The 18,089-nt window shown below is 46.2% G+C and overlaps 1 protein-coding gene across 1 annotated transcript in view; it reads right to left on the bottom strand.

The window, feature by feature from the left end:
* ANKFY1 (ankyrin repeat and FYVE domain containing 1) overlaps positions 1-18,089 on the bottom strand; it is a 55,846-nt gene that overhangs the window by 28,283 nt on the left and 9,474 nt on the right. Inside the window, exons 3-8 of the mRNA XM_063146614.1 lie at positions 14,652-14,770; positions 10,000-10,135; positions 9,034-9,157; positions 6,741-6,890; positions 4,938-5,103; positions 1,881-2,085 (exon numbers count right to left, since the gene is read on the bottom strand). Of these exons, the coding sequence (XP_063002684.1) occupies positions 1,881-2,085; positions 4,938-5,103; positions 6,741-6,890; positions 9,034-9,157; positions 10,000-10,135; positions 14,652-14,770 (900 nt within the window). The remainder of the gene's footprint in view (positions 1-1,880; positions 2,086-4,937; positions 5,104-6,740; positions 6,891-9,033; positions 9,158-9,999; positions 10,136-14,651; positions 14,771-18,089) is intronic.

Genomic DNA, 18,089 nt, shown 5'->3' with positions numbered 1-18,089 from the left:
ATGACGCTGAACAACCCAACAACAAACCATGGTTTCTCAAGATGGTTTGTCTAAGAAAAAATAAGCCACATTGTGAGGTAACCAAGCCACCCTGCAGAAAACATCCTGGGTTCACACTAACCCATGGTTCAACAACAATCCACACTTGACCACGGAGTGTGGGTTAGCGTAAATCCGGTGCAAATCCGGGCAATGGCACATTATTAGAAGGCAAGAGACTAGACTCCTCCCTCATTTATTAACACTGGCACATTTTTAGAAGGCAAGAGACTAGACTTCTCCCTCATTTATTAATTTTTTGGATCAAGTTGTTTTAGTCTTCTTTCTACCAGAACTATAAAGTCCATTCTAATATGATATAACCCAATGCAGCCTGCTTAAGTGGGCTGCCTATACGTTTCCGAGCCCAATTCAAGGTGCTGGTTTTGACCTATAAAGCCCTACATGGCTTGGGACCACCATACCTGACGGAACGCCTCTCCCAACATGAACCTACCTGTTCAGTGCGCTCAATATCTAAGGTCCTCCTCCGAGTGCCTACTCCGAGGGAAGCTGAGAGGATGGCAACAAGGGACAGGACCTTCTCGGTGGTGGCCCCCCGACTGTGGAATTATCTCCCCGATGAGGCTCGCCTGGTGCCAACGCTGTTATCTTTCAGGCGCCAGGTCTAGATTTTTCTCTTCTCTCAGGCATTTAATAGCGTTTAACAACATGAGCGGAGTTTGTATGTTTTTAACAGACCCCAGAATAGCTGTTTTTATAAGGATACTGTTGTTTTTATGTTATTTATTTCTTTAAAACAGACTGTGGAATGGCCTGCCGGAGGAGACTCTGCAACTTTACAGTCTATCAGCATTTAAGAAAGCTATCAAAACTGATCTCTTCCGGCGGACCTATCCAGTGGAATTTTAGGATGTTTTAACAAGGTATATTATGTTCTTAATTCATTTTTATGTATTTTATATTTACTGTTGCTCCCCGCCTCGATCAGAAGGGAGAGGCGGGTAAGAAAGAAATTATTATTTTTATTATATTATTATTACATGGATGAGTTACCCTAGTTCTTCGATTCTAAGACGCACTTTTCCCCCCATATAAACGTCTCTAAAAATGGGGTGCGTCTTAGAATCGCGGGTGTGTCTTAGGTTTTTTTTTTCCTGTTGGTGGTACTGAAATTAGTGTGTGTCTTACAATCGATGGCGTCTTACAATCGAAGAAATACGGTACCTGCCGCTCTGTAGGGCAGCTTTAGATGTTCAGGGGCTGTCTTGTAAGCTGTTCTGGGAGCCTTTTGATTCAAGAGTGCGCTAAGAAATAACTAAAACCCCATCAGCCACTTTTTCACACTTGAACAGCAGATCAACTCCAGGGTTCTTTTTCTCTTTCTTTCTTTCTTTTTTTTTGGGGGGGGGGGGAAGCACACCCATTTTTGGCTGGCCTAGGTACCCAACCAGAATGTTGCGATCACTGGGGCCCTACTCCTCCCCCAAGCGAAGGAGTCTTGCCTCCATCTCCAAAACTCTGTGCGTGGTCAGGGACAACCACCTGGCGTCCTCCCCAGCCTGGAACGGAGTGCCTTCTACAAACTCCGGTTGGTGGCCCAGCTACGCCCCTATCTAGACAGGGATAACCTGGCTTCAGTTGTCCATGCTCTGGTAACCTCCAAGTTAGATTACTGCAATGCGCTCTACGTAGGGCTGCCTTTGAAGACGGTTTCTGTTGGTGGTAGTGAAATTAGTGTGTGTCTTACAATCGATGGCGACTTACAATCGAAGAAATACGGTACCTGCCGCTCTGTAGGGCAGCTTTAGATGTTCAGGTCAACATTACCAACAATAAGAGAAAGACCCAAACGAACAAGGGGGGTGCCCCATACTTACCTCCCTTTGCTGTCCTGCATGTTGGGATTGGCTCCTGCCTTCAAGAGGGACTCGGCAATTTGCGCCATCTCTGCCATTATATCTGGTTTATGCTTCTTGGGGCTGTACGACGCCACCAGGTGCAGAGGTGTCTCCTGGTCTCCCAACGTTGCGGCGTTCACCCGGGCACCGTTTTTAATGAGGAAACTAGCAGCAAAGTTGTCTCCTTTTTCGGAAAGGGAAAGAAAAAGATTATATTATATTATATATTGTATTTATTTGTATCCTGCCTTTTGCCCAATGCTGGGCCTCAAGGCGGCCTTACAAAGTTTAAAATATACATGGGGTGGGAGGGAAACAAAACCATAAACAATTAAAAAAATACACAACAGAATGATAAGACATTAACATAGATGGAGGGCTGGATTATTCTCCAAAGGCCTGCTGGAACAAAAAAGTTCCGAAAGCCCATTAAGGAGGGAGCCAGGGAAGAGAGTTCCAGAGCACCGGAGCAGCCACCGAGAAGGCCCTCTCCCGTGTTCCCACCAAGCGTGCCTGTGAAGATGGTGGGACTGAAAGAAGGGCTTCTCCAGAAGATCTCAAAGCACGGGCAGGCTCATAAGGGAGAATACGGTCTTTCAAATAACCTGGACCCGAACCATATAGAGCTTTATAGGTCATAACCAGCACTTTGAATTGTGCCCGGAAACAGACTGGAAGCCAGTAGAAAGAAAAAGATTACAAGGCTCACGTTTGAAAATAGGGCTTTTTTAAGCGCTTGCCCCAAAGAATTGAGCCCCCTTCTAAAAATTTCTAAACGGAGAAGCAAATTCTCCTGCTAAGCTTTTTTTGCTGCAGCAGACTCACGCGACTACCCCTCTGGAAAGCGTTACAGTCCCGTGAAGTTTCTTTTCTACAGGTGTTTAGCTCAAGGGCAGAACGATTGATTTTGGGCCATCGTTTTACACTGCTCATTAAAAAACAGCCCCACTCCGTCTTGCCTGAGACACATGTAATCCAAGACGCTGCTGCTCTGCTCTTGCGCTCTCTGGACATCACTACCATGGCAACCAGTTCCTATCTGAACGTACGAATCCTCAAGGTGATCCCTTTTCCTGCACTATCAACTTCAGAACAAGCGAAGCGCACCAAACGTTTTGCAAGCCTCCTAGGGTGTGGGTTTTTTTACGTTTTGCTTTTCAACGCCAACTTACAAGAAATACAGTCTAATGTCCAGTATTAGTCCGTGCTTTGAGATCTTCTGGAGAGGCCCTTCTTTCAGTCCCACCTTCTTCACAGGCACGCTTGGTGGGAACACGGGACAGGGCCTTCTCGGTGGCTGCTCCGGTGCTCTGGAACTCTCTTCCCGGGGAAGCTAGGCTGGCTCCCTCCTTGATGGGCTTTCGGAAGCAGGCAAAAACTTTTTTGTTCAAGCAGGCCTTTGGAGAATAATCCAGCCCTCCATCTATGTTAATGTCTTATCATTTTGTTGTGTATTTTTTAATTGTTTATGGTTTTGTTTCCCTCCCCCCCCATGTATATTTTAAACTTTTTAAGGCCACCTTGAGGCCCAGCATTGGGCAAAAGGCGGGATACAAATAAATATAATAATAATAATAATAATAATAATAATAATAATAATAATAATAATAGTCCGGGGACTCAAGCCTCGTGTGGCACAGAGTGGTAAGCAGCAGTTACTGCAGCCGAAACTCTCCCCACGGCCTGAGTTCGATCCCAGCGGAAGCTGGTTCAGGTCGACTCAGCCTTCCATCCTTCCTCTGTAAAATGAGTACCCAGCTAGCTGGGGGAAAGGCAACCACGACTGGGGAAGGCCATGGCAAACCAGCCCACTACAAAGTCTGCCAAGAAAACGTCAGCGAAAGCAGGCGTCCCTCTCGGAGTCAGCAATGTCTCAAGGGCTTTGCACGAGAGGTCCCTTTCCTTTTCCTCCTCTTAATGTGGTCCACATTAGGGCAGCACCCAGCAAGCTATTGCAAGCTGATGTCTGTGGATACACGGGAGGTGGAGCTACACGGTTGGTAATGCATCTATACAACATTGTGTTGGCTGCGGAAGAAGAAAGCAGCTAGGGAGCAGGGAGGCATTTGCCGGGGAAGATGGGAATGATTAGGAGAAGCCACTGCTCAGCGGTAGAGCAGCTGTTTTGCACGTGGGACGTCCCACATCCCTCTTTCCTTGTGCCACCTGTCCTTTTTGGCTGAAGGCAGGGACTGTCTTGTAAGCTGTTCTGGGAGCCTTTTGATTCAAGAGTGCGCTAAGAAATAACTAAAACCCCATCAGCCACTTTTCCACACTTGAACAGCAGATCAACTCCAGGGTTCTTTTTCTCTTTCTGTTTTTTTTTGGGGGGGGGGGGGAGGGCACACCCATTTTTGGCTGGCCTAGGTACCCAACCAGAATGTTGTGATCACTTGGGGCCCTACACTTCCCCCGAGCAAAGGAGTCTTGCCCCCATCTCCAAAACTATGTGCGTTGTCAGGGACAACCACCTGGCATCCTTCCCAGCCTGGAACTGGGCTTGGTCCTACAATGATTTCTGCACTTTTGAGCAGCCCAGAAAGGCAGAACAAAAACCCAGCCCCAACCCTCTGGCCGCCCAGCTTGGGAAGAGATTGCCCCAGATGTTGTATGGCCCTCTAAGCCCCTCCAAAGCACAGTGCAGCTGCTGGGAGCCCCCTCGGTCCCCTTTATCCTCCAGAGAAGGGCTGAAGGTTGAGATGCCCAGCAGGGACTGGTGCAATTCCCACCGTGTTAAGTGGAACTGTGGACCCCGGCTGGTGTCCACAGTCCCACTCCACATCGCCCTTGCTTCTCCACAAATCCAGACCCTACTCTGCCTGTGAGGAGAAAATACGGGGTGAGCAACGCTGTGTTTGCTGCCAGAAAAGCGGGATTCTGCCCTGAGAGTTGCACAGGTTGATACAAAGGAACACGAGTTTAAGCCTAGAGATGGGATTCCACAAACGCTCGTAGCCACTTGGCCATCTAGAAATTTAAACGGCAGCGTCTACAAAATCAGCAGTGTTTTCGCCAGACATACGTTTGCATCCTTACCTCTTTGAATAGCTTTATGCAACAGGCTCCATCCTTTCTTGTCCACCATGTCGACGTCTGCTTTGTAATTAACCAGAGTGGTTGCAATACTCTCCAGCCTTCGAGAAAGAGCGAGATCTAAAGCGAGGTCTCCGTTGTGATCCAGTTCATTTAACTTCCCAGGCAGCTGCAGAAACCAGATTAGAGGACAGGTGTTGGGCAGTGTCAAAACATCAGCAGCAGAGACCGGAGCAGTGCGAGGCAGATAAATCTAGGATTCTAATGTTTGTTCCACATTTAATGCCAGTCGCTAAGGAAACACACAGGGGCAAAACATTCTCTTCGAAGAGGGGAGCAGCCAAGGCCCAATAATGAGGCACATACAATGCATACAGGTTCAATCCCAGTTCAAATAATGAGTCAAAAATAAAAAAGGGAGAACCAGGGGCAATCAGGAGGAAAAAGAACTGGGCTATGTGGATCAATGGCCTGGATGTACAAGGCAGCTTCATAAATTGCTAAAAGAAGGGGGGGAGCAACTACCCACCTCAAGGAGAAATGTTCAATTAGAGGTATTAGAATAATAATAATAACAACAACAGTGAAGTAACCAATTACACCACTTAGGGGTGTTGTTTTTTTACCCGTCTCAGTGTATACAGGCTTACTGCCTCTGATACTGCTATTCTGCATTGGTTAGGTAATGCAGAAAAGGGCAACTAAAATGATGAAGGGGCTGGAGCATCTCCCCTCTGAGGGAAGGTTAGAACAGCTGGGATTGTTTAGCTCGGGGAAGAGGAGGCTGAGGGGAGACATGATAGAGGTGGACAAAATTATGCCTGGTGTGGAGAATGTGAACAGGGAGACATTTTTCTCCCTCTCTCAAAATACTAGAACCAAATGGGTCATCCCATGGAGCTGATGGGTGGGGGATTCAAGACAGATAAAAGGAAGGACTTCTTCACACAGCGCACGGTTAAATTCAAGAAGAATGTAGACAAGCTGGAGCGTGTTCAGAGGAGGGCAACCAGGATGATCAGGGGTCTGGAAACAAAGAACTATGAAGAGAGACTGAAAGAACGAGGCATGTTTAGCCTGGAGAAGAGAAGATTGAGGGGAGACATGAGAACACTCTTCAAATACTTGAAAGGTTGTCACACAGAGGAGGGCCAGGATCTCTTCTCGATCCTCCCAGAGTGCAGGACACGGAATAAGGGGCTGAAGTTACAGGAAGCCAGGTTCCGGCTGGACATCAGGAAAAACTTCCTGACAGTTAGAGCAATACAACAATGGAACCAGTGACCTATTGAGGTTGTGGGTTCTCCCACACCAGAGGCCTTCAAGAGGCAGCTGGACAACCATCTGTCAGGGATGTTTTAGGGTGGATTCCTGCATTGGACTTGATGGCTATAGGCCCCTTCCAACTCTACTATCTATAATTCTAACTATGGAACTCACTACCACAAGGTGTAGTGATGGCCACCCATTTGGATGGCTTTAAAAAGGGGTTAGATAAATTGCTGGAGAAAGCTATCAATGGCTACTAGTCCTGATGGTCGTGTGTTGCCTCCAGTATGAGGCAGTAAGCCTATATACAGCAGCTGCTGGGGAACATGGGTGGGAGGGTGCTGCTGCACCATGTCCTGCTTGTGGGTGCCTAGTCAACGGCTGGTTGACCACTGTGTGAACAGAGTGCTGGACTAGATGGACCCTTGGTCTGAACCAGCAGGGCTCTGATGTTCTTATAAACAGCCCGTTTTAGAAATATTTCAAATATTCCATCCTGGTGCAGATGGGGGAAGGTTGGAAGAGATCTCATCATACCTGTGAATCCATTTCAATAAGATACAGGAAAACAACGTCTTCTCTCTCCACTTTAATAGCTTTGTGTAAAGGGAACTCCGTTTTAGATTTGAACATTTTATACAAGAGCTGAGCGCTCATGCTGCTGAAGTCTTCTTTCCTCAAATCATCCTGCGAAAATCAGAGAAGTCACTTATTCCAACAACACACTCTAGCCTTTTAAATCACAAGTCTGGTCAACGCTTCAGCGCTATTTACAGTGGCAGAAACGGTTTCTGTATCTCACTAAACAAGAATACCTGTCCTCTTAGGAATGTGCTGGAACCTGGGAAGCAGAAGTGCTGGGGATATTTAAGGATCCAGCTTTTCTGCAATACTCTAAATTGGGTAAAAACATATGAAGTCAAGGTTTTAAAACGAAGAATCACACACTGCTTAGGAAGACTGTCTTCAAGACAATTTCGGATGCCACCGGTCAGACAATTCTGCCAGAACCGAGTCTGGCTCTGTTGTCCCTGCCAAATGTTTTAAACCCGCCCCTCATCTATAAAGAACTTGTAACTATCTTGCTAAAGGCAGCACGCCTAGAAATTGCTGAGCGTTGGAAAGATTCGAAGGGACCCACGTTAAATGGCTGGAAGAAGAAAGTATGGGGCTTCGCCTGTTCTGAAAAGTTAACATACCGCCGTAGGGTCTTGTCGGGGCAACTGAGACATGATCCTTTTGAAACAATATGGTCCCCTTTTGTAAACTATGTTAAAGATTCCACTGACTGAATCAAACCTCTACATAACTAAATTCTCCTTTACCATTGCTACTATCCAATGAGGTTGAAACTAGATCGGGTAAGATAGATATATAAAATAATGATTTACTGTTAAAACCTTTTAGTATTTTTAATGACTGTAATCATGCTTTGTAGAAATAACTGTAAATATATTTTTATCTTGTAATAAAATATTAGGGGGGGAAAGGGTTTTAAAATGAAGAATCACACACTGCTTAGGCAGAATGAACTCCTGGGCACAGCGGTAGAAATCAATCGCCAAATTGGAGTGGGAATGAATATTTGAAGTCAGACTCACCAAAATATTTATTTATTTATTTATTGCATTTATAACTCGCCATTTTCCTCTAGGGAACCAAAGGCGGCGTACATAATCCTCCTCTCCATTTTATCCTCACGACAACAACCCTGTGAGTTAGGTTGGGCTGAGAGCCTGGGGCCATAGCTAGACCTAAGGTTTATCCCTGGATTCTCCAGGGGTCAAACCTGTTCATCTAGGTGACACACAGGGGATCCAGTGCTCAGGCAGGGGCGAACCCTGGATGATCCCAGGATAAACCTTAGGTCTAGCTGTGGCCTGGGACTGGCCCAAAGTCACCCAGTGGGTTTCCATGGCTGAGTGGGGACTAGAACCTGGATCTCCCGACTCCCAGTCTGACACTCAGACCACCCCACCACACTGGCTCCTGATCCATACAGCTGTTTGACAAACGCCAATGTATAAGGGGGGTCCATTAAGATTTACACACTGGTATTTTCCAGTCAGACGTCTATTCTGCCACCGGAATTCAACCTATTCTCCTCTATTTTGCGGCCCTCGATCCAGGTTTTGCAAAGCAGTAGAGACGTAATGTACATTTCTCTACTGTTCAGGAAGGAATGTAAGTCTCCCTTCATTCATTAGAGAAGGCTTCCCCAAGCTGGCCCCTTCCAAAGGTTTCGGAGTACAACTCCCAGCACTCCTGACCATGGGCCATGCTGGCTGGGGCTGATGGGAGTTGAAGTCCAAAACACTGGAAGAGCACCGGGTTTGGGATGGCTGCATTAGAACTAAAGAATATGATTATTGTACTTTTGAACAGTGTGGTGCGCTTTGGTCACTCTTGTCAGGGGACTCTGTAGTCTCCGAAAACAACCAACTGTGTGTGACTAGATAGTCAACGGTGCCCGACAGATGACACGATAACCAATGGTTGTTCAAATAATCAACTCTGCACAGCATTGGTTATTTCAGCCAAACAAACAACCATGGTGTGAAAAAGTCCCGACAGACAACACAACAACCATTCGTTGACTATTCAACCCACCATTGGCTATTTTACCTACAGCTGGTTATCGTGTCGTCCGAACCCAGTCTTAAGCGTATGATGTGAACCATTTCTTACCATGGTGGCTATATAACGACGGTTTAAACGCACTCACTAACCACTTGCTGCAAAAAGGTTAGTGGCCTAACCATGGCTTAGCAGGTTGCCTGAACAGGCCCATCTTTTTGAAACACCCCGTGTTCCCACTTTGAGTGCTTACCCAGTGACTAGCGATGATCTCAGCACAGTAGTTCATTAAGGTGCTGGCGTTCAGCTCCTCCGCAGTTTGATAGAAACGGATGCAGTTCCTGACGTTTACAAGCGACATGACGCCTTTTTCACACCTACCGAGAGAGACGTGGAAAGCAGAACAAGGAGTCAGTAAGGAGGTGGAGGGTTTTACTAGGAGATCATTTTCACTGTTGGACACATACAAAGGAAGGAGGGAAGCATCTCAACAGCTAAACAATAGGGAAAAGAGGCGGCTCAGGGGAGACATGATAGAGGTGGACGAAATTATGCCTGGTGTGGAGAATGTGAACAGGGAGACATTTTTCTCCCTCTCTCAAAATACTAGAACCCAAAGGGGTCATCCCATGAAGCTGATGGGTGGGAGATCCAGGACAAATAAAAGGAAGGACTTCTTCACACAGCGCAGAGTTAAACTATGGAACTCACTACCACAAGATGTAGGGATGGCCACCAATCTGGATGGCTTTAAAAGGGGGGTTGGATAAATTCCTGGAGGCGAAGGCTATCTATGGTTACCAGTCCTCATGGCTCCACGCTACCTCCACTATCAGAGGCAGTAAGCCTATATACATCAGTTGCTGGGGAACACGGGTGGGAGAGTGTTGTTGCACCCGTGTCCTGCTTTGAGTCCCTAATCGACAGCTGCTTGGCCACTGTGTGAACAGAGTGCTGGACTAGACGGACCCTTGGTCTGATCCAGCAGGGCACTTTTTATGTTCTTATGCTTTATATTAGTATGAGATCCTTTAAAAAGGATTTTGGTCCCGATCAGATATAACAGCAAATAAATAAACACAGTTGCCTTAGTAGTAAGAATGCCCATCTCTGGATATAAAGCCGCTTCCTAGAGGGACACACAGAACAACAACGAATTGCATTAGGATAAATAGCCCGGCTAATTAAGACAGATGTAACAGCTCATTCCGAGGCTTGCCTTTCCCTGAGGAGCTGGAGCTGAAACCTGTTGGCTAGTTTCATCAGCTCCGTCAGGAACACATCGTCTTCTCTCAGCTCCAGCTCATCCGTATAGATCCAACGCAGCATTGCCATGGTCACCTCGGGGTCAGCATCTGGCGGAAGAGGATGAGATATTGTAGTCCTGAAAGGAAAATCCTATTACAGCTGGGGCCGAAACGGTGGACACTTTTTGAAATTTTCATGCTTTGCAACTTCGCATGCTTATGGAAAATGTTCTGTTTCACAAAATTCAAATGTTTATATATTAATTGAAAGACCTGATTCTTGTAATTCAAACACCCTGCTTCTTTTCCTGGGTGACCAATCCACTCTTTTCTTTGGTGCCATTGCGCTATTGATGATGGACGGACGTACACTTTTAATTTGAGAAATATTTCCAAATATCCACACCATCTCCCATGGCACTTCAGTTCCAGAACAAACAGCAAAACTGACTTTCCCCAACTTGAAACAGGATGTATCGCCGCTACGGCCATGGGATTGGTCCCCAGGACAAGGAGTGTGATTGGCCAGCAGGGTTTGCAATTCCAATACGCTTCTTCACTCAATCACACCGGTGTTCGTTTTTAGACTAAAGTAAGCCTAACTTTTTTTATTCAGCATTAAATTCTATTTCAATTGATATATAAACATTTGAACTTTGTGAAACAGAACATTTTCTATAAGCATGCGAAGTTGCAAAACGTGGAAAATTCAAAAAGCGTCCACAATTTTGGCCACCACTGTATGCTTTACAACAGTTGCCTGGAGGGGTCCACCAGATGGAGAACTCTGGGTCAAATCCAGACATTTCCACCAGTGCCAGCCACCCCTGCGGCTAAGCTAAAGGCAGAGCAAGCGTTAGACGGAGCCAGCAGCCCATTGTGAAGGAAGGGGGCTCCAACATAAAGCCCAAAGTGACACCCTTTAACCTTGCAGTGATTTGCAAGACGCACAACGTATAGAAGAACAAGCCCACTGATACATAAAAACGAGGGTGTTCCACTGATTTGTCATCAGGAGAGCAACTACAGAACAGGAGCAGCAGTAATCCGGCTCCGTCTGTTCAGCCCTTTGATTCTGACCAAGCGTATGGCACAGGTTGAGGGACTAGACATTAGCTTAGAACAACCAACTGACTGCCTCCATAGGAGGCAGATTGATAAGGAGACATATGTACATTTCCTCCTGGCATTCTGGCTCTCACAAATGCTGCCATCTTCTACACCAGCTTCCTCCAGCCTAGGGCCCTCCAGATGTGCTGGCCTGCCATCATCCCCAGCCAGTGGGTGTTGTAGTCCAACACAGCTGCAGGGCCCTAGTCTAGGGAAGACGGGAGCACACCCTGACCTTCCTGGGAGCTGGAGACAAATGTCCCAGCACCCGGTCATGGTTGAAGAAGGCTTGCAGGATATCTAGTCCAGCTTCCAACTCGATACAGGAAATACAGAGCTGGAGTAACCCCCAAGAGCATTTTCTTGAAGACACCCAGCAAAGAATAACCCACCCCCACCCTTAGGTAACTGGTTCCGTTGTGGAACAGCTCGTAACATCAAGCAATCTAACCAAGATCTCCCCTCCTGTAATGTCAAACTCTACAATCTAGTCCAGCCCTCTGGGCTAGTGAAGAACAAGCCACTGGCCTTTTTCTATAGGGCAGCCTTTGAATCCCCCTTCAGCTGACTCTTCTCCAGGCTAAAAAACACCCGGTTCCTTCAACCATTCATCTCAGGATTGGTTTTCCACACTCCTGACCATTTCTATTGCCTTCATTCCCACCCCCAAGTTAGCCCGGGGATAGGAGAGCATTCCCCAGCAGGTATGGGGTTTTCCTGCCACACGCAAAGACAAACGCTTGAATCATCCATTCACGAAATTGGTTGCGATAGCTGCCACTTCCATTTGCTGCTGCTTTCACCAGCTAGGTTGGGCCTTCCTCCCTGCTCACAGAGACCACCGGGACCATCTGCCTTCTGGGAAAGAACAGCAGCTGGTCGGGGTGGTAGTGGTGGTGGTATCATCCGGGGCCGCTGAGCCTTCGTTGCAGCGGAAGGAGAGACAAGAAGCCAGCAGATTCCAACCAGGCCCCAGAAGGCAAAGGGCCCACCCTGTAAGACCATCACCTTCTGGCTGCATTACAGCCATTTCAGGGAAGGTCAGTTGGTTACCAGGCTATATACCCCGGAAGCTTGCCACGGCCTGCTTTTGAACTATGAGCCTCCTGTTTCCAACTTCCAATTTCTTTTATCGCGAACCACCTTGGGGAAAACCAAAGGTGACACAGAAGTTTCTAAAGCAAATAAATGCTTAGTAACTACTCTTCTTTGCTCAAGACATTAGCGATGTGCTTGTAATATAGGAGAGCTATTGGGGTTTTCGCAGTAGCTGTGAAAGGCGACGCGGTGTCCCTCGGCCACTGTGACTGTTCCAGAAGCCAGCGTTAGGTGGGGCAGCCCATGTGCCTCAGGAACTGGGAGTTGAGATATTTATAACTTTGCTGCAAGGTGGGTGCTGGCTGGCTGCCCACCCCATAGAAAGAGGAGCCGGCTGGCTGAATCACTAATATTAGAAGCGGCCTTACAGCCAGAATCTTAAAGGGCAAAACACTGGTAATGTGGTGTGGTCTCACCAGTGTTGGCCCCACCAAGCCAAGACACTAAGAAACAGTGGAGGAAAGGTCCCAACCCTTGACTTTCTTTGGCCAGCTCTTCCTCCACCCAGGGCTGGGCAGGGGGCGGGGGCAGTGGGGCCAGTTGGCATGAGCCTATGATTTTGCGGGGGCGTATTCTGAGTCCTCTTGCTAGAGGCAAAGGGGGGGGGCATTGGTAAAGATTTGTTAATTTATTAACATCGACAAGGCAAAGTTGCTTGATTTTTCTGTTGCTGGTGGTGCATTTGCCCAAAGAAAAGCACGTAAAGTAGGGTGACCCTATGGAAAGGAGGACAGGGTGCCTGTATCTTTAACAGTTGTACTGAAAATGAAATTTCAGCAGGTGTCATTTGTATATATGGGGAACCTGGTGAAATTCCCTCTTCATCACCACAGTTAAAGCTGCCCTCTTTTAAATCTGGTCACTCTAGTATAGCTCCTGCAGCTTTAACTGTTGCGATGAAGAGGGAATTTCACCAGGTTCTTCATATATACAAATGACACCTGCTGAAATTCCCTTTTCTATGCAACTGTTAAAGATACAGGAGCCCTGCCCTCCTTTTCATAGGGTCACCCTACATAAAGCATTTCTGAATGTGAAGAAGTGATGTCTTATATACATCTTGAATAAAAGTGCTTGCCGTTACCTTTTTTTTATAAATCATTCTAGTTCATATGTATTTAGAACTGATTAAAAAAACACAATGGGCAGTTTGAAATGGGGCCTACATTTCCCATCTAGCCCGGGCCTATTACCAGCTTTGCCCGTTTCAACATCAAGACGTTTCAGCATCAAGAATGGATTTTCCTTTGGCCTTGAAGGGTTCTATGTTCACTTCCTGCTTTTTTGCCGTGGTTAAAAATATCAGACTAGGACCAGAAGGAAAGGAAAGGAAAGGAAAGGAAAGGAACCTCTCGTGCAAGCACTGAGTCATTACTGACTCTTGGAGGGACAGCAGCTTTCGCTGACGTTTTCTTGGCAGGCCTTATAGCGGGGTGGTTCGCCGTTGCCTTCCCCGGCCGTGATTCCCTTTCCCCCAGCTAACTGGGTACTCATTTTACCAACCTCGGGAGGATGGAAGGCTGAGTCGACCTGAGCCGGCTGCCTGAAACCAGCTTCCGCTGGGATCGAACTCAGGCCGTGGGGAGAGTTTCAGCTGCAGAAACTGCTGCTTTACCTCTCTGCGCCACACGAGGCTCTAGGATCCAGTTCAAATCCCCTCCTCAGCCATGAAGCTCAGCCAGCTGCCCTGGGCCAACCTTTTGCTCCTGGCATATCCTACCTCTCTAACACATAGAAATCTCACACAACCCAAAGACAATTATATAGGGAAATTCAACTAATTTTAACCTGGCTTAGTTTGCAATACAAATCTAGGCGGGTATATATTTTCCTCTTGGCAATTTAAACGCTAATTTAGAACCAATCCGCCTCGGTCAGCATAATTTATTCTCCCCCACAGAATTGTTTTTAGGGAAGAAAGAGGCAGGCTTACAAGGTTCTCAGGCTGGGTGGGACGAGTACAGTGGGACAGGAAAAGAGAGTAACCCAAGTAAATGAGCTCAACTCAAAGGCTGGCGTTGCAACAGTCACCTTACATGAAATTACTAGAGGCTGCTTTGACACAGCGATACTCAAGACAAAGGGAATAATCAGGCTGTTTCAGACAGCTTTGTTTCCTTGCGATGTCAGCCTCCTGCTCAAGGAGATGAACGGGTCTGCCACACTTAACATCCACATTATTAAAAGGAAAGAGGGAGGGACCACCGATTTAACCAGCACTAAACACTGAGCTCTCAGAGCCCGTTAGCATGTTCCGGAGACAAAAGCTTCATAATTAATGGGTCAAGTGCCTCTTTGTGCAGGCGGGAGCGCCACCTCCTCTCCCAAAGAGGCCTTTCATCTTTTCATTGCTCTTCGGAAGACAATGAAAGCATCTCTCCCGCCCCAACACACATGCAGCCCGTCAGAAACCAACCTGACATATCCAACTCCTCCGTCGACACCAGGTTGGCCAGGCTCCAAGTCTCGGTGCGGGCTGCCAATACAAATTTGTGAGCGCTGATGCATTTGCCTCCAACCTTTATCTTCAGGTCACTGAAGAAATATAACAGACACGCACGCACACCTGTGCTTAGACGACTTTGTGAACTCTGCACAATTGCAAAGAAATTCTGGATATTCTACCTTAAAGAAGTGTGTTTGTGCGTTTTGTGTGTGTGTGTGTGTGTGTGTGTGTTGCTGTCACAATATGTGGATTCCCTCTACACGTTTGCATAGAACCCCAAGGACACCTCCGGCCCTCACTGCTGCAGAAAGAGTGTGGTAGGAAAATGCTGAGATAGCAGAAATAAGGAGAGAATCTAACAAATTAGATTTCATAAAGGGGCCTTGTATGTGATTTCCAGGACAAGATTAAGAACCAAACTACTCCTTTCAGATTAAAACATTTCCACACTTTCCCCCATCTACTTGAAGCCTGCTTAAAACAAAACTTGGGGGAGAAACGTGACAAAAATGAATAAAGTTATACATGTTGCAGAGAAAGTGGGTAAGATTTGGTTTGATTGATTGATTACATTTATATACCGCCCCATAGCCGAAGCTCTCTGGGTGGTTTACAAAAGTTAAAAACAGTGAACAATAAAAAGTATACAAAATTTAAAACCATCAAAAACATAAAACAGTATAAAAACAACGGTATCCATTTAAAAACAACAGGTCTGGGGTCTGTTAAAAAACACAAAAAACTTAGTGTTGTTAAATGCTGTTCAATGCCTGGGAGAAGAGAAAAGTCTTGACCTGGCGCCGAAAAGATAACAACTTTGGCGCCAGGCGAGCCTCGTCAGGGAGATCATTCCACAATTGGGGGGCCACCACTGAAAAGGCCCTCTGCCTTGTTGCCATCCTCCGAGCTTCCCTCGGAGTGGGTACTCGGAGGAGGACCTTAGATGTTGAGCGCAGTGTACGGGTAGGTTTATGTCAGGAGAGGTGTTCCATCAGGTATTATTATTATTATTTATTGCATTTTTATACCGCCCAACAGCCGAAGCTCCCTGGGCAGTTCACAAAAACAGTGGTCCCAAGCCGTGTAGGGCTTTATAGGTTAAAACCAGCACCTAGAGTCACAATGTTTAATGGTATAATCAGTTAGATGAAGAGTTTTTCTATATAAAAAAAAAACTTTCAGAAGACTAAAATATCGCTCTCAATCAGGCAGGTATTTTAAAACGTATTTTTTATTTACAGTATTTATACCGCACCCTTTAGCCAGAGAGAGAGAGAGAAATATATTATATTATATGTAATGTCATATCTATCTGTCTGTCTATCCTGCCAAGGGGCTCCATAAGAATGGCGTTTAGGAGCTGAAAACACCTCTTTGGGCCATGTGTTAATCAATTTATGAAGGATATTATTGCAGGTGTACCATCTGCTGACATCCATTAGTCTTTAAAGGTGCAAGCCTATCAGATTCGCCCTGGGTACTCATCCAATGCAGAGTGGGAGGTGCATTATGCCTCCCGTTCTGTATTTCAGCTAGACAGGCATTTTCGCCCATCTAGCCGAAGGGGAGGTTTAGAGGCTGGGGAAGGCTGGAGATCACTTCCCACCCCACCCACCAGCATGCCCCCTTTCCATCTTCTCCAGGTTCACATCTGTGAGCTCATAGAGGAAGCTGGCACTGTTCTCTCCACGCCAACTGTGAGAGAATGGAGACCTTGGACACCTGGGTCAGAGTGCAGTCTCCGGCCTCAGATCCAGGAAATCCTACACCCATTGGGGTTAGGGTGGGGAAAGTTTTTTTTTTTTAAAAAAAAAAACTAAACCCCTTACCTTTCTGCTGGAGCGCTCGTGCACAGCCGACCCTTTAAAAAAAAAAATTAAATGGCGGGCATGACACCTCTCTTCTTGAGGTCGCGCCTTACGTGTAAACGAGGGCGAGATCTCGCGTTATTCACAACGTGAGGTCTCCCCTCCTCTCCCCCGCAACAAAAGGTAGGTCTAGCTAAGGCCTAAGAAGAGGTATTTCAAGAAAAACTGCTGGATATTTAATTAGTAGCAGTATATAACTTACTGTGCTACAGATTGGAACAACTTAAAATTGTAGAAACCACTACACAAATAAGGACTACTGGTATGTTTTCAGCGCTTCTGGCAAACACTTATGGCCACCACTAAAGTTTACCTATAGATTTTAGAACTGAGCTGTCCTTTGTATTCCTCAAATCTGTTGCACTGCTGAACTGCATAGAATTGAGCTCTGGGTTGCATAATTGATGGGTAAATGTCCACATTGGTATGAATTGAGTCTGGCCCTAGAATCATAGAATCATAGAGTTGGAAGGGGCCTACAAGGCCATCAAGTACAACCCGCTGCTCAATGCAGGAATCAATGTACATGGGGTTCCCAGGTAGTCACCCTTCCAGAAACTGACCAGGCCTAGACCAGCTTAGCTTCCTCAAGGTTGCAGCCTCCCATGCCATCACACCAGATGCTGCATGGCTTGGTTTCCATCCACTGTCCTTGGCACTGACTGCTGTGCCTTTAGCCCTGCCCCTAAGACTCTTCCAAAAAGGAAATTTGGCCCTTGGTTGAAAAGCGTTCGCCAATCCTGACCTAGATAAATTGGGATCTGATTTAAGGTACCTGGCTTATATCTAGCAAATAAACTAAACTAAGAATATGTTAACTTTTGTGCTATTATGGATATTCGAAGAGTTTTTCAAATAGCCAGAAGCAGGTGGATTGAAATATTTGATTGGGGGGAAATAAATAATGAGGCTGCAATCCTATAACTCAGCGAAACTCACTTCTGAGTAAGGGGTGACTCAGGATGACAGTCTATGCATCCACAGAAATGAAAACACTCATCTTAGTTCTATCAAAAGGTTTGTGGGTTGCGAAAGTTGGTGTTATACAGAAACTGAACAGTATGAGCAACAAGCTGTAGGGGGTTTATGTTCCCTCCTTCTTTAAAAAAAAGTTTCAAAAAGAGAGAATCATTTCTGAAGAACAGGAAGCACTTACGAGGCAAAGCAAAAAAAAAAAATGTATTTACCCAAGATAAATATTTAGCTTCGAACTAGGCTAACTATTTTAACTAATAATGCAAAGTACCTTTTTTTCTGGGTCAGTTTCATGGCAATAGGCTGCATTTATGTATTAGGTTTGCAACACTTTATGGCCACATTGGCTTCATTCACATGTAATGCCAAGCCGTGGTTTAAACTGGGGTTGGGAGAACCATCTTTCAACCCAAGGGGTTAATTCAATTTTGGAGAAGCTCTCGGCGGGGGGAGGGGAGGGCATTGCAGTGGTGGACAGAGCAAAAGTGACGGAACTAAAGGCAACAGGGGTGTGTGGCTGAAATAGGAAAAAAAAATGCCAGCATATTTTTGCTTAAAGCTCTTA

Source organism: Elgaria multicarinata, chromosome 22, assembly GCF_023053635.1.
Source record: "Elgaria multicarinata webbii isolate HBS135686 ecotype San Diego chromosome 22, rElgMul1.1.pri, whole genome shotgun sequence".
In the NCBI taxonomy this organism is placed as follows: Eukaryota; Metazoa; Chordata; class Lepidosauria; order Squamata; family Anguidae; genus Elgaria; species Elgaria multicarinata.
The sequence above is the reverse complement of the archived record's forward strand: the minus strand, read 5'-3'. Positions and strand labels throughout refer to the sequence as shown.